Genomic DNA, 14,548 nt, shown 5'->3' on the forward strand with positions numbered 1-14,548 from the left:
TTAGGTTCATTTGTTCCATGACATTTAATCCAGATGTCTGTTTATTTTTTGTGGGGATGACCTGTCAATTGATAAGATTGGGGTGTTAAAATCACCCACGCCATTGTGTTTGTTGTCATTGGTGATCTTAAGTCTAATAGTGTATTTTTTTTTTTGATAAAATTGGGAGTCCCTATATTAAGTGCATATATGTTTAGGATAGTAATGTCCTCCTGTAGGAGTGTTCCTTTAATCAGTAAAATGTGACATTCGTCTTTCCTCACTAATGTTGGTTTTATGTCTATCCTGTCAGATATTAGGATAGCAACTCCTGCTTGATTCCTAGGTCATTTTCTTGAAATAGCATTTTCCACCCTTTCACCCTAAGACAATGTCTATCTTTTATTGAGATGAGTCTTCTAAAAGCAACAAATGGCAGGATCCTGCTAGTCTGTGAGCTTGTGTTTTTTGGTTGGTGAATTGAGGCCATTCATATTAACAGTTACTATTGGAATGTATGTATTTATTTTCTCCATTCTTGGTGTTTTGTAGTAATTCTGGTTTTCCCTTTACTTGCTTGTTTCAAGTGTTATTTGAGTGTCTTTTTTTTTAATATTTCTTCCTGTGTGTGTTTTGCATTTTCTCCATTGTGAAGGATTCTTTTGAGTATTTTCTGCAGAGCTGGTCTAGTTGTCATAAATTCATTTATGCTGCTTTTGTTGTGGAATATACCTATTTATCCATCAATTTGAGTAGATAGCTTTGCAGGATAAAGTAATCTTGGCTGACAGTTGTTATCTTTCAAAACTTGGAAAATATCATTCTAAGTCCTTCTGGCTTTTAGAGTTTGTGTTGAATAATCTGCTGTTATTCTGATGGGCTTGCCTTTGTGTAGGTGACACTTTTCCTCTAACTACTTTCAATATATTTTCTTTAGTTTCTGTGTTTACTTGTTTAATTTTAACTTGGTGAGGAGAGGTTGTTTCCAGGTTTTGCCTGTTAGGTGTTCTAAAAGCTTCTTGTATCTGCATTGAAATTTCTTTCCCAACTTGGGAAATTTTACTTCTATGATTTTGTTGAAAATGACTACTAAGCCTTTGGATTGAAATTCTTCTCATTCTACAATATACTGAATTCTTCCATTTGATCTTTCATTAGTGCCCCAGATATTTTGAAATTCTCATTCACTACTTCCTGTTAGCTTGCCTTTCTCTAGGTTGGACTGTATTAGTTCTGCCTCCTGGTTTTCTAGTTTAGATATTCTGTTCTCCCCTCCTCCATTCTACTGGTGAGATTTTCCATAGGTTTTTACTTCACTGACTATTTTATCCAGGGATAGCCTGGTTTTCTTCAGTATTTCTATTTCTGTAGAAAGGTAGAATTTGGAGAACACAGTGTTTTATTCCTTGCTTCATATTAGATCCTCCTTTCCTGAAAATAAACACCACTGTTACTTGTTTATTGTTAAGTGGCTGAGACAAAGTATCTCTTTAAGTAGCTGCTCATCTTTCAACCCTAAGCACATAACTTGCAAAGTCTGTGAAATGGGAACAATTTTTCTTTGTCTGTCCAACCATGGACAGACTTTTCTCATCGATGCTAATCTCTCAGGTAATAGGTATATGAAATTCCATGATATTCCCTTCCTTTAATAATAGGGTATATGGAGAAGAAAGGTGCCAAGTATACATTATTTTCCTATGTTACTGCATTTTATTTTGGCATCAGAATAGCAAGAATTTGAAATATAGTCTGTTAGGTATTTTATCTATATTCCAGTTACTACAATGGTGAAACACACAATTAGGAAAGGCCCAGAGAATATTTGTACTTCTGGTAGAATAGGAGATGTCATTCAAAGTTGTGATTACTTACATCCCTTCTGAGATCCTAAACTGTCCAGTGTTACAAAGTGGTAGCTGTTACAATTTAATAGCAAGACTGATATGTTACAAACGGAAATTTAATTTTTTCACTTCTACTTATATTTTCTTTTTATTAAATTGACACTTGGTATGGATATATCAACTGTTGTCACCATCATTCCCCTCACCTCTGCCCCCAGTTCACTGAGGGACCTCCAAATGTGATTACTGGTATTCACCATGTAAATATTGGTAATTGCTACGTCCACGGCGACCTCGCCTGTGTAGCAAGCAGAAATGCTTCTGCACTGGAAGAGAGCTGAGGACAGAGGGCCAGCACTCCTCGGAGGGATGCCCCCGGTGACCCCTTGGCAGTCAGTTACTGTAAAGGTTCCTGCTCCCATGAAGTCACGACGACCTAATTGCTGGCGCCAATGCTGTTTCTTTCCTGCTTTCTTCTAGCTGTTTGTCTAAGAACAGCTAATTCAACACTTATTAGTAATCATACACGCAATCAGAGTACAAGAAACAATCTGAGTATTAAATGTGCCCCTCCTATGATTAGGGCAATGGAGGAAATGTATAACTCTACTAGAAATAAAAAATTAACTCTAAAACAGTTTTCAGATGGTGTAGAGTAGAAACAGCTTATGATGTTTGAGAACGATACTGAGCCTGAGAATATGAAAGTAGAAATGTTAATCGGTAATGTTCATTAGAAGCATGACAGTTCTGCAGAAAAGGAGTTACAAAACTTAGGCATTCCCACCAGGAAACTTCCTGGGGGATATGTTCAGTACTTGATCAAGGGCAGATGGTGGACTCCTAGAGCTGGAATCTACTTAGTTCTACTCCCCTATGAGGGAGGATATGATGAATTCGGTAATAGATGGGTAAATTATAAAGAAAAAAGGAGGCTATGGCATTCTCTTCCATTTATGAAATGCTTAGCAAGGAAGGGTAAGCCTTGATGTTTATACAGTCCTTGGGGTATAAGAAATAAGTAACCTGTTATTCACCTTACACCTAGTTTCTGTTTGTATAATGTTGTGGTCAATGATACAAGGCGTCCTTCTTAAAAAATGGGTACAGTTCCTGCCTGATCAACATTACATGTATGCTTACAATAGAACAATACTCAAGATTGTTTAGATTAATGATTTCTGAGATCACTTGTTGGCTTGCTAAGTTTCTCTGTTCAATCTGTATAAAACCTTCATGAAGCCTTCAGTAAATTGCAGCAGCATATTCTACCTAGAGTGTGTCTGTCTGTCATTTCCTCGCCGAATCCCGAGTTCTCCTTGAGCCTTCGCCCTTGTTCTCCCTCGGTCCTGATCTCCCCGAGAGTCAGTCCGCGGCAGGTAATGAGTTGTAAGGGGAAAGGTCTGTCATTGTAGGGGAATTCAATGCTCCTGGATATTTCTGGCCACCCTGTGGCTAGTACATTCTTTCCACATACTCTTCCTCAAAATTCTGAGTGTTCTGAGTGTTGTTCACTGTGCTTTATGTCTACCTATTTTCCTATTAATTTCATTATATTATTTTTTTCCCTTGGGGCTGAGTAGAATTCCATTGTGTGTATGTACCACATCTTCATTATTTATTTGTCAAGTGATAGGCATCTGTATTGATTCCAGTTCTTAGCCATTGTGAATTGAGCAGTTACTATTGAGCAAATGTTTCTGGAGTGAAGAGTGGGCCATTTAGGGTAGCTGTTCAGTAGAGGAATGACAGTGTTAGTTGGTAGCAGTTTTTTCATTCTTTTCTGGAGTCTACTTATTGATTTCCATAGTGATTGTACAAGTTTGTATTCCCACCAATAGTTAATTAGGGACACTCTTTCCCTGAGTGTTCTCAAATGTAGTGTCATTTGATGTTTTAAAGATTACCATTCTTTTGGGAATGTGGTGGAATCTCATAGAAGTTTTAATTTCAATTTCCCTGATGGTTAAGAATGTTGAACATTTTCATAGATGAGTTTAGCCATAAAATTTATTCCTTTGACAATTTTCTGTTGACTTTTTGGCCCCTTTATTTCAGTACATTGTTTGTTTTTTTATTGTTTATATTTTTGTGCTCATTTAGATTCTGGATGTTAGGCTTCTGTCAGTGGTATAACTGGAAAAGTTTTTCTCCCCATCTGTAGGTAGTTATGGGCTCTGTTTAGAGTATGTTGTTTGTAGACAAACATTTTATCTTTGTTAGATGCCATGGGTTGAACGATTTATTTAAGTTCCTGGATTACTGTGGTGTTATTCAGGAAGTATGGCCCTAGGCCTATGTTGTAGAAAGTTCCCTTTTTGTTTCATCCTGTAGCTTTAGATTTCTGGATCTTATTTTGAAGCATTTCCTCCATTTGGAGGTTAATATTTTTGTCATGGGAAGAGGAATGGGTGTAGTTTCATTTTTTCTATATGTAGTTACTCAATATGTCCAGCAACATTTGTTGAGAATGCTATGTTTCCCTGGTTTACATTGCTGTAGTCACTTGAAATAATTAAATATTAAATGTTATTAAAAGACCACATAGAATAAATGATTATGAAGAACTATTTTAAATATTAAGTCAAAATGCATCTACAGAACAACTCTAATGAGCTAGAAATCATTAAATGCATTAAATACCAGTAAATATAAATAAAGAAGACATAATAATGACTTATATAGGAAATCAAAAGGTTTCTTTTGTAGAGAGATCCAAAAGTTTAAGGGAACATGAAATTATCAACATCTGAAATATCTTCAGATCCTGAATTTTTCTGCTTACTTGGTCAACTAGAAGTCTAGTAGTGATACATAGTCAGAGGAAAATGGAAAGTAAAGGTAGAGCACAAAGTCAGAAGTACATTCACAATTACCAATAACATCATTTTTTCATTAATAAAAATGATTTTTGTTTACACAACACATCCTCCCTCCAGTGTATCCAAATCCTCAGATCTCTAATGTTATCCTCCTGCCACTGTTACATGGACTTGGATGTCACACATGACTGTAAGCATAGCTGCCCAGTCGCTATGCCACTTTCTCCCTCCTATATCACCTGTGGCAAGGATCATAATTGGGGTTCTGCAGAAGCACACATGCTAGTTTGGGCACACTTAACCTTACCCATGTCCTTATTTCTACCCACAATGCCCATTGCCAGGTTCCTATGAGATTATAGGAGCAATTTCCCAATATCCGTGAACTTCTTCCTAGATACACAATTACTTCTAGGATTCCAAATGTGAGTCTGAGTGTCGAGGCAATCTCTTTTCCCTTTCTACTGCCTATGCCACCGGCTGCTGGGAAGCCACACATTAGAGGATGTCTCCTAAATCATTCCTAAATATGTTGTTGTGGCACCAAATAAGAAATATGTACAGAAAATGACTTGAAGAATATGTATGTATGTATATACTTGAGATAATTATACACACACACATACACACACATACACACACACACACACACACACACACACACACACACACACCAAGAACACAGGAGTAAATGTCCAAAGGAAATGAAAGACAACACAAAGCAGAGGACATAAATATGTGTGGAGTGAATTCCAAGACAAATAAACAAATATCACATTCAAGTAGATATTTCTATATAGGATATTGTAATAGAATTCAATAAAAGTCTAACGGAAATGATTATGGAAATGAAAACCCAATAAGTAAAATTAAAAGCTCTGTGGAAATCCTCTCATCTAGACTGAATTACATGAATGACAGATCAGAAGTTGTGTAAAAATAAAAACCAAAGACAAATAATTACATGTAAAGTAATGTAGAAAAACAACTTACACTGGTTTATAGTGTACACACTGAAGCAAACATAGGCACACACACACACACACACACACACACACACACAATGTGATCTTCCACAAACATGAAGGTGACTATTACCCACATATACACACCAAAATACCCTAAACTCGAACACTGCTGCATTTATTTTCCATTTCTTGAAATTAAGAATTCTAGTATCAAGCTATTCTGTCTGTAGTAAGTCTACTTCCAAGTTTGTGTATGACCTGTAGACTATAAATAGTCTTTTCACCAGTTTCTTCTTAGCCAAAGATGAATAAGGCTCTCAGTTTATTTTTATTTTTTTTTAAGTATTTTTGGTTCATTTTTATTTATTTATTGTAGAGAGGGGGGGAGGAGGGGCACGCCAGGGCCTCCAGCCACTGCAAACAAACTCCAGACATGTGCACCCCCTTGTGAATCTGGCTAACGTGGGTCTTGGGAAATTGAGCCTCCAACCGGGCTCCTTAGGCTTCACAGGCAAGCACTCAACCGCTAAGCCATCTCTCCATCCCCAGCTCTCTCTTTATATATTTATAACATAAATACCTTTATGAATTGTCTTTCATTTTATGCTGGATCAAATCCTCACATAAATGTGTATAATTACATGAGAATTTTAGGAGAAAGCATCACTTATCAAATGTATTACATGTCCACTCAAATTGTTTTGAAGTTTATCCTGTTTGAAGAATCATCCATAATGATTACTGTGTTTCATTTCAGTGTGCCAGTCAAAAAATATCAATATGTTCTGACAATGATTTTTGTCACTGAAGAGATCAACAGAAATCCCAATCTTATACCCAACAAGTCTATTAATTTTTTATTCTATCCTTCCAAGTGTGATGATTCATGGACAATTGTCTCTCACCTAAGTTCCACAGAAACTAAAGAGGATATTTTTCCTAATTATGGTTGTGAAATAAATGAATGTGGTTTATTATTTACAGGACCATCATGGGCAACAAGTAGCAAAATTGGGGCATTGCTCTCAATCTTTAATATAGGACAGGTGAGAATTTCTGACGTATAGAGTAGAATTACCATTCTCATGTGCTTAGGGATATTTCCAGTAGATACTTGTTTTATCCATGTATTGTCACATATAGATAATAGAGATGGTAATCCTTGACTTGGTGGGGTTTCTGCACTTAACTTAAAAATTGATAGGAGGAACTACGGAGACATACAAAAAGATTTGCTACAACCCTTAAACTGGTCAGTACTTTTCCAGAGTCTTATGGATAGTGAAATACAACTAATAATGGTGTGAGCAAATATCCTTCCAAACATTTGTCCCAAATGGTGATTAACACAATTCAGATCTTAGTTGAAGTTTCTTCCATTGTTCTTCCTCACATTCATTTCTATGTTCTGTGTCCTTTAGATTCACTATGGCCCGTTTAATCCTGTTCTGAGCGACCGTTTTCAGTATCCTTATCTGTATCAGATTGCACCCAAGGAAACAAGGCTGCCTTTTGCCATAGTCTCCTTAATGCTTCATTTCAACTGGACCTGGATGGGGCTGGTCATCTCCGATGATGACCAAGGTATTCAATTTCTCTCAGACTTCAGAGAAAAGATGCAAGGAAATGATCTATGTTTAGCCTTTGTGAATGTGATTCCATTAAACATGAACATATACAATACAAGAGCCGAGAAATATTATGAACAAATTGTGACATCATTGGCAAAGGTTGTGGTCATTTATGGTGAAATAAATTCTACACTGGAATTGAGCTTTAGAAGATGGGCATATTTAGGCATCCGTAGGATCTGGGTCACCACCTCACAGTGGGATGTCATCACAAATACAGGAAGACACTTCATTCTTGACTCATTCTATGGTGCTTTCACATTTTCTAATCACCATCATGAGATTCCCAATTTTAAAAATTTTATTCAGTCAATGAACACTTCTCAATATCCAATAGACTTTCTGGTTATGACATCAGAATGGATGTACTTTAATTGTTTGGACATTGAATCTAAATGTAGATCACAGAGTAAATGTGCACTCAATAATTCATTAAAATGGTTAGCAAGTCAAAGATTTGACATAGCCATGAATGACGAGAATTATAATCTATACAATGCTGTGTATGCCTGGGCATATGCTTACCATGCAATGCATTATGAACATGTAGATGTTCACCCAATAACAAGTCTATGTGTACCTGAGTGCTCAAAGGTATGTAGTGTCATCAGTAATACCTTCTAAGTAGCTCCATTGATGTTTAAAACCTGTTGCTGGGCATACTCTTGATTTTGGGTGTTTCTACATTGTTTCATTAACTAGGAAGTAAATATATACTGAGTTTATTAGTTACTTTTTTCAGAGCAAATACTTGACCAAAACCACTTAGTTCAGAATGGCTTCATTCTACTTCAAAGTTCAAGACTATAGTCCATCACGATGGTGACACCATGGAAGCAGGGGCGTGACACAAACTGTCCATGGCATCTACAATCTGTAAGCAAGGGTGATGAATTTATAGGTCATCTAGTTCTCCCTGATAATAAACCCTTTTCCCATGAAACAGTTCCACCTGCATTCAGTGTGAACTTTCCACATTTAGTTACCAAACTAAAAATTTCTTAGTGATATGTCCATAGATTTGTGTCTATGGTAATTCTAACTCCAGTCAAGTACACAACCATGACAAATCATCACTGTGTGCATACATGAAAAATATACTGAAATTAATGACATCAATTTTGAGTGATCCATATTTTATGTGACATATTTTCTGAGCTTGATACCATGCCCAACTGGTTTTAGTATTTGATAAGTGATCCCTGTTTATTTACTTATTAATTTATTTATTTTGGATTTTTGAGGTAGGGTCTCACTCTAGCCCAGGGTGATCTGCAATTCACTATGGAGTCTCAGGGTGGCTTCAAACTCATGGTGATCCTCCTACCTCTGCCTCCCTAGTGCTGGGATTAAAGGTGTTTGACACCATGCCCAGCTTTCAGTGTTTTATTTTATTTTTATTTTTATCATGAAGTGCTTGAAATCTAGATGTGAGCTTACTTTTCCCATGCCAAAATATCCTGATCAATGTGATTGAGAAGTCACATGAGTAGCTATTATAATTCTGTATCACTGTTATAACTGAAGACCTTAATGCTTTAGTTAATCTTCTTTCGATTTCTATAAATATAGTGAGCTTTAAGGCTTATCTCAATAGCCTTACCTAATATTTGGTGATCAGTTTTAGCAGTTTCTCCATAAATAATCTTTAAAAATTTTTTTTTGTTACTTTTTATTTATTTATTTGAGAGCAACAGAGAAAGAGGCAGATAGATAAAGAGTGAGAGAGAGGAAATGGGTGCACCAGGGCCTCCAGCCACTGCAAATGAACTACAGATGCGTGCACCCCCTTGTGCATCTGGCTAATGTGGGTCCTGGAGAATTGAGCCTTGAACTGGGGTCCTTAGGTTTCACAGGCAAGTGCTTAACCGCTAAGCCATCTCTCCAGCCCCCCCCCTACAAATAATATTATAAAAATACAGTAATGTTTAATTTATCTGTGGAAATTCATTTATTTCACACTATTGGGTATATGCAATAGAGTTTCATTTCCAGGGAAGGGTTGTAAAAAACAAAGGTATTACTCATATTATGTCCATTTGTGTATGTACTTAATGATATATTTCTTTTAGTTTTACCACACTATGAAGAATATGCAATTTATTAACCCCATTGGAGACCTAGTGACTATTAATGAGAAAAGAAAATGTGATGCAGACTATGATATTTCCCACATTTCAAATTTTCCACAAGGTCTTGGAATAAAGGTGAAAATAGGACAGTTTTCTTCATATGGTTCCTTTGGTCAACAATTGTATTTATCTGATGAGGCAATAGAGTGGGCCACAGGGAGTAGGCAGGTATGTTTATCTAACTGTAATGCTTTACTCTAGACATTAATAGATAAAATCATGTAGGGCCATGTGTGCCCTCACAATTTTGCCAGGTGCAAAATTTTGTTTAGTATTCTTTTACCAGTGTTCTAGATTTTCTTTCTATCTTTTGAAAAATATTTGGAAATAACAAAATATTTCATCTAAATCTTGACAGACAGGCCAGGTGTAGTGGCGCATGCCTTTAATCTCAGCACTCAGGAGGCAGAGGTAAGAGGATCATTGTGAGTGAGTTCAAGGCCAGCCTGAGACTACGTAGTGAATTCCAGGTCAGCCTGGGCTAGAGTGAGACTCTACCTCAAACTAAAATCTTGACAGACATGGAGTATGACACCTCAATTTTATTGTAGATATGGATAAAGAGTTTAATAAGGATGATTGTTTTAACATATGGTAATGAATGGAGAATATAACATTGCTAACTTTTGCAACTACACTTCTGGTTTCCCTCAGATTCCCTCCTCTGTGTGCAGTGAGACTTGTAGGCTTGGTTTCAGGAAGTTCCGACATGAGGGAAAGGCAGCCTGTTGTTTTGATTGTTTCCCCTGCCCAGAAAATGAGATTTCTAACAGAACAGGTAAGTTGATGGTTTAGAGAGTCTTTCTCCAGTTTGACTCTTTTCTCCCCCCACAGTGGGAACTTCTAAGGGCCTTAAGAGAACCTGAAGAAACAGATAATATTTCTTCGTTGCTTAATGTAATCATTTGGTTGAAATGATAAATACTCATGACCACAAACATAACACTCACTTTACTCCATGAACCACATTTTTAGATCTTTGATCCATTGTACATACTGGTTTTCCCACAATAAAAAAATACTCTTTGAGATAAAATAATTAATGAATATATTATTTTTATCAAGGATATCACATATACATATAATTTTCTATGAATCTACATAAACTGAAGTTAATAAGAAGGAATCTTCCACATCTTTATCACCCCAGGATGCAAGAGGTTGCTGATGGATAATAAATGCTCAGAGATGTCATTTTTGTCTTTAAATATTTATATTTATTTCATTCAGTTATTTATTTATTGATTGATTAGAGAGGGAAGGAGAGATAAAGTGAGAATGTGAGTGCCAGAGCCTCTACCCACTGCAATCGAAGTTCAGATGCATGTGCCACCATGTAGATCTGGTTTACATGGGACCTGGAGAGTCAAACATGGGTCCTTAGTCTTTGCAAGAAAGTACTTTAAACAGTATGTCATCACTGCACCCTTTTTTGGCTTTTGAGATATGTAATTTTGCAAACACTTTCGATGTAAGCATAATATCTCCTGAGCATCTATGAAATAACTCAGAAAGCAGTTGATTTATTTTAAGACTTTCTCACAGCTATTTAAATCCTTTATCTAGAAACGTAAATATTCCAATTAAAATATCCTGAGCATTGTTTCAGATGTAATGTGAAGCATTTAAGGAGATAATGGGAAATATTCTGAGGTTTAAAATAAGAATCACAGAGCTAGAGTGTTGGCTTAGTGGTTGAGCACTTGCCTGTGAAGCCTAAGGACCCTGGTCCAAGGCTTGATTCTCCAGGACCCAAGTTAGCCAGATGCACAAGGATGCGCATGCATCTGGAGTTCATATGTATTGGCTGGAGGTCTTGGTGTGCCCATTCTCTCTCTCCATATGCCTCTTTCTCTCTCTGTCTGTCATTTTCAAATAAATAAATAAGTAAATAATTATAAAGTAAGAATAACAAATATATCTGATGTCAAGGCTACTAGGTTGAGCACAGACTGGAACAATAGGTACTATTTTATGTTGTCCTCTATTTTACAGCTGAGAACACAAGACAATGGGAGTGACATGTTAAAGTAGAATCTAAAGGCTACGAAAAATATGATCAAAGGGATTTAAATGTGATACAAATATTAATTCCTCAAGATTTTCATCTATTAGAGTCTGGAGCACACTCTAATACCCAGAGCACTTTTTCAGTGTGCCAGGTGTCAAAGTGGATACAGAGGAGTCTTGATACATGATGTAAAACAGGAATGAGATTGACATAAATTTTTGGTATGACTGGATAATGTCACAAAATGAATAAAATAATATAATTATAAATAAATAAAAACAGTGCTCATTCAAGTAATACTACAACATACAATCCAAACTATATTAGTTAAATACAAACTTTAGTGGTGTTGGATAAGTTCAGTATTAACATTGAAGTGTTTTTTTTTTTTAATGTGTACATGTTGGCCATGTTATATTTACCAAATAAAGTGGAATGTATGGCCTTAAAATATATGACTCATAAAGTATATGCACATAAATTTACAATACGTGATTAAGAGAAGTAAGATTAGAAGTATTAGAAAAATATTCCTTTTTGGAAATACTCTATATGAGATACCATATATTTCTTTTCAGTCCCCTTTTATGATTCAATGCAATTACAATCAAAACTGTAAAACACCATGATAGAAAATACAACTTAGAGGTGGCAAGAATTTCTCCCCAGTTCCTTATTGTGTCATGTTCATTCTTTTCAAAGTTGGCAAAGTTGTTCATAATCCTTTCTTGGACAAATTTCTTGACCAAATTGTGCTAAAACATAGACCAAGGATTATTGAGTTTGAATTTGGAGAAACAGGTAAATGGTATGTCATCTCAAAATTAGTATATTAATACCTATTTCAAGGAGATAGATTTAAGCAATAATGATATTAGAGGTAATTATATCTAGGGGTAATCGATTTCATTCATATTCCTTAAAATATGTTTTAGAACAATTATATGTACCTACAGATATCTGGCTGTAAAGCCATAAGACAGCACCTGATACAAACAGATAGGCTTCATAAGGCATAGAACTGTAGTATGAGGGAAAAATCATATTTTATTGTCTAAATTTATGGATGTAGTATAACAAAGGTGTTACAATAGACATAGAATCATTTACCTCTCTGATCTTGCACTGCAGTGTGTATAGAACTCTGAGCTAGGTTTTTATTTTTTTGAGACAAGAGAAACAGACTAGCTTTTTAAATGAAAGACAGCATGAGTGTGAGAGAGTCTGAGAAAGAGAGATAATTGGGGTGCAATGGTCCCTAGCCACTGCAGTTGAATTACAGACGTGTGCCACCTTATGGAAATGTGTGACTTACTCAAGTCTAACTTATGAGAGATGTGGTGAATCAAGCATGGGTCCTTAGACTTTGCAGGCAAGCATCTTAATTGATAAGCCATCTCTCCTGTAGTAGAAATCATAAGAACTACCTCATGTAACAAATGTCATTATATAATTCTAGTACACTACAACAAAATTATTTCATTCTTTTAAGAAAAAGAAAGGATCAGGAGAATATATAAGGTAAACTAAGTGAATAAAACACAGCTCTGTTAGGCTGATGAGATAGCTCACCAGTTAAGGCACAGACATGCAAAACCTAACCACATCACATCAGTTCAATTTCCCATTACACAGAGAAAGACAGTGTACAAAGTGATACATGTATCTGGTGTTTGTTTTCAGTGGCTAGAGGTTCATGCACACCCATTCTCTCCATATTTCTCTGTCTACTTCTGCCTCTGAACAAATAAAGTATTTTTAAAAAGCTTTGTTAATCTCACCTAATATGATGGTCTTTATTAATTGTCATCATGGCTATAGAGAGAAATACCATAATTGTCATAAGGAATATAGAATACAAGTATGCTGTGATGAAGGAAAGACTGTCACTAATCTGATTTCACTTTGCATTGTTTGCCAGATATGGATCAATGTTTAAAGTGCTCAATCAATCAATATGCTAGTATAGAGAAAAATCACTGTCTACAAAAATCTATGAAGTTTCTGGCTTATGAAGATGCCTTGGGGATAGCTCTGGCTTGTACAGCGCTTTGCTTCTCTACACTCACTGCTGTTGTACTTGGGGTTTTTGTGAAGCACCAAAACACACCAATTGTGAAGGCCAATAATCGCACAAACAGCTACATCCTGCTCATTTCCCTCAAGTTCTGTTTTCTCTGCCCATTACTCTTTATTGGACACCCCAACACAGCCAAGTGTATCCTGCAGCAGATCACATTTGCACTTCTGTTCACTGTGGCTGTGTCAACTGTTTTGGCCAAAACAATAACTGTGGTTCTGGCCTTCAGGGCCACTGCTCCAGGACAAAAGTTGAGGGGACTGCTGGTATCAGGAGCACCTAACTTCATCATTCCCATCTGTACCTTGATCCAACTTGTTCTCCGTGGCATCTGGATGGGAACATCCCCTCCCTTTGTTGACACTAATGAACATTCGGAACATGGGTACATCATCATTGTGTGCAACAAAGGCTCAGACACTGCCTTCTACTGTGTCCTGGCCTACCTGGGATCTCTGGCTATAGGGAGCTTTATTGTGGCTCCTGGCCAGAAACCTGCCTGATAGATTCAATGAAGCCAAATTCCTGACCTTCAGTATGCTGCTGTTCTGCAGTGTGTGGGTCACTTTCCTCCCTGTCTATCACAGCACCAAGGGGATAGCCATGGTGATAGTGGAAGTCTTCTCTATCTTGGCCTCCAGTACAGGATTGATAAGTTGCATCTTTTTCCCCAAGTGTTACATCATTTTGATAAGACCCAGTAAAAATAGTCTAAAGAGGGTGAAGAAAAAACATATTGTACAACCAATTAATTTTTAAATTTTACTTCATATGTATTAATTTAAATTATATCCTTTAGAAACCCTTGCACTATTGTAAACAGTAAATATTAAAAAGAGGGTAGATATTTGTTCATGTGTACAAGTCTTATTTGGTCTCTAACATTGTTTTTTCTCTCTCAATTTTTATTAACATTTTCCATGGTTATAAAGAATATCCCATGTTAATGCCCTTCCTCCCCCCGCCCCACTTTTCCCTTTGAAATTCCATTCTCCATCATATCTTCTCCCCATCTCAATCAGTCTCTCTTTTATTTTGATGTCGTCATCTTTTCCTCCTCTTATGATGGTCTTGTGTA

General features: G+C 36.4%; 1 protein-coding gene across 1 annotated transcript in view; it reads left to right on the forward strand.

Moving 5' to 3' along the window:
* Positions 1-14,229, forward strand: part of LOC123457326 (vomeronasal type-2 receptor 116-like) — a 38,058-nt gene extending 23,829 nt beyond the window's left edge. Inside the window, 5 exon segments of the mRNA XM_045141310.1 lie at positions 7,038-7,841; positions 9,320-9,547; positions 10,034-10,157; positions 13,312-13,951; positions 13,953-14,229. Of these exon segments, the coding sequence (XP_044997245.1) occupies positions 7,038-7,841; positions 9,320-9,547; positions 10,034-10,157; positions 13,312-13,951; positions 13,953-14,229 (2,073 nt within the window).
* The last annotated feature ends 319 nt before the right edge of the window (positions 14,230-14,548 follow it).

The sequence above is a fragment of the Jaculus jaculus genome, unplaced genomic scaffold, assembly GCF_020740685.1.
Source record: "Jaculus jaculus isolate mJacJac1 unplaced genomic scaffold, mJacJac1.mat.Y.cur mat_scaffold_36_1_2353498_arrow_ctg1, whole genome shotgun sequence".
Classification (NCBI taxonomy): Eukaryota; Metazoa; Chordata; class Mammalia; order Rodentia; family Dipodidae; genus Jaculus; species Jaculus jaculus.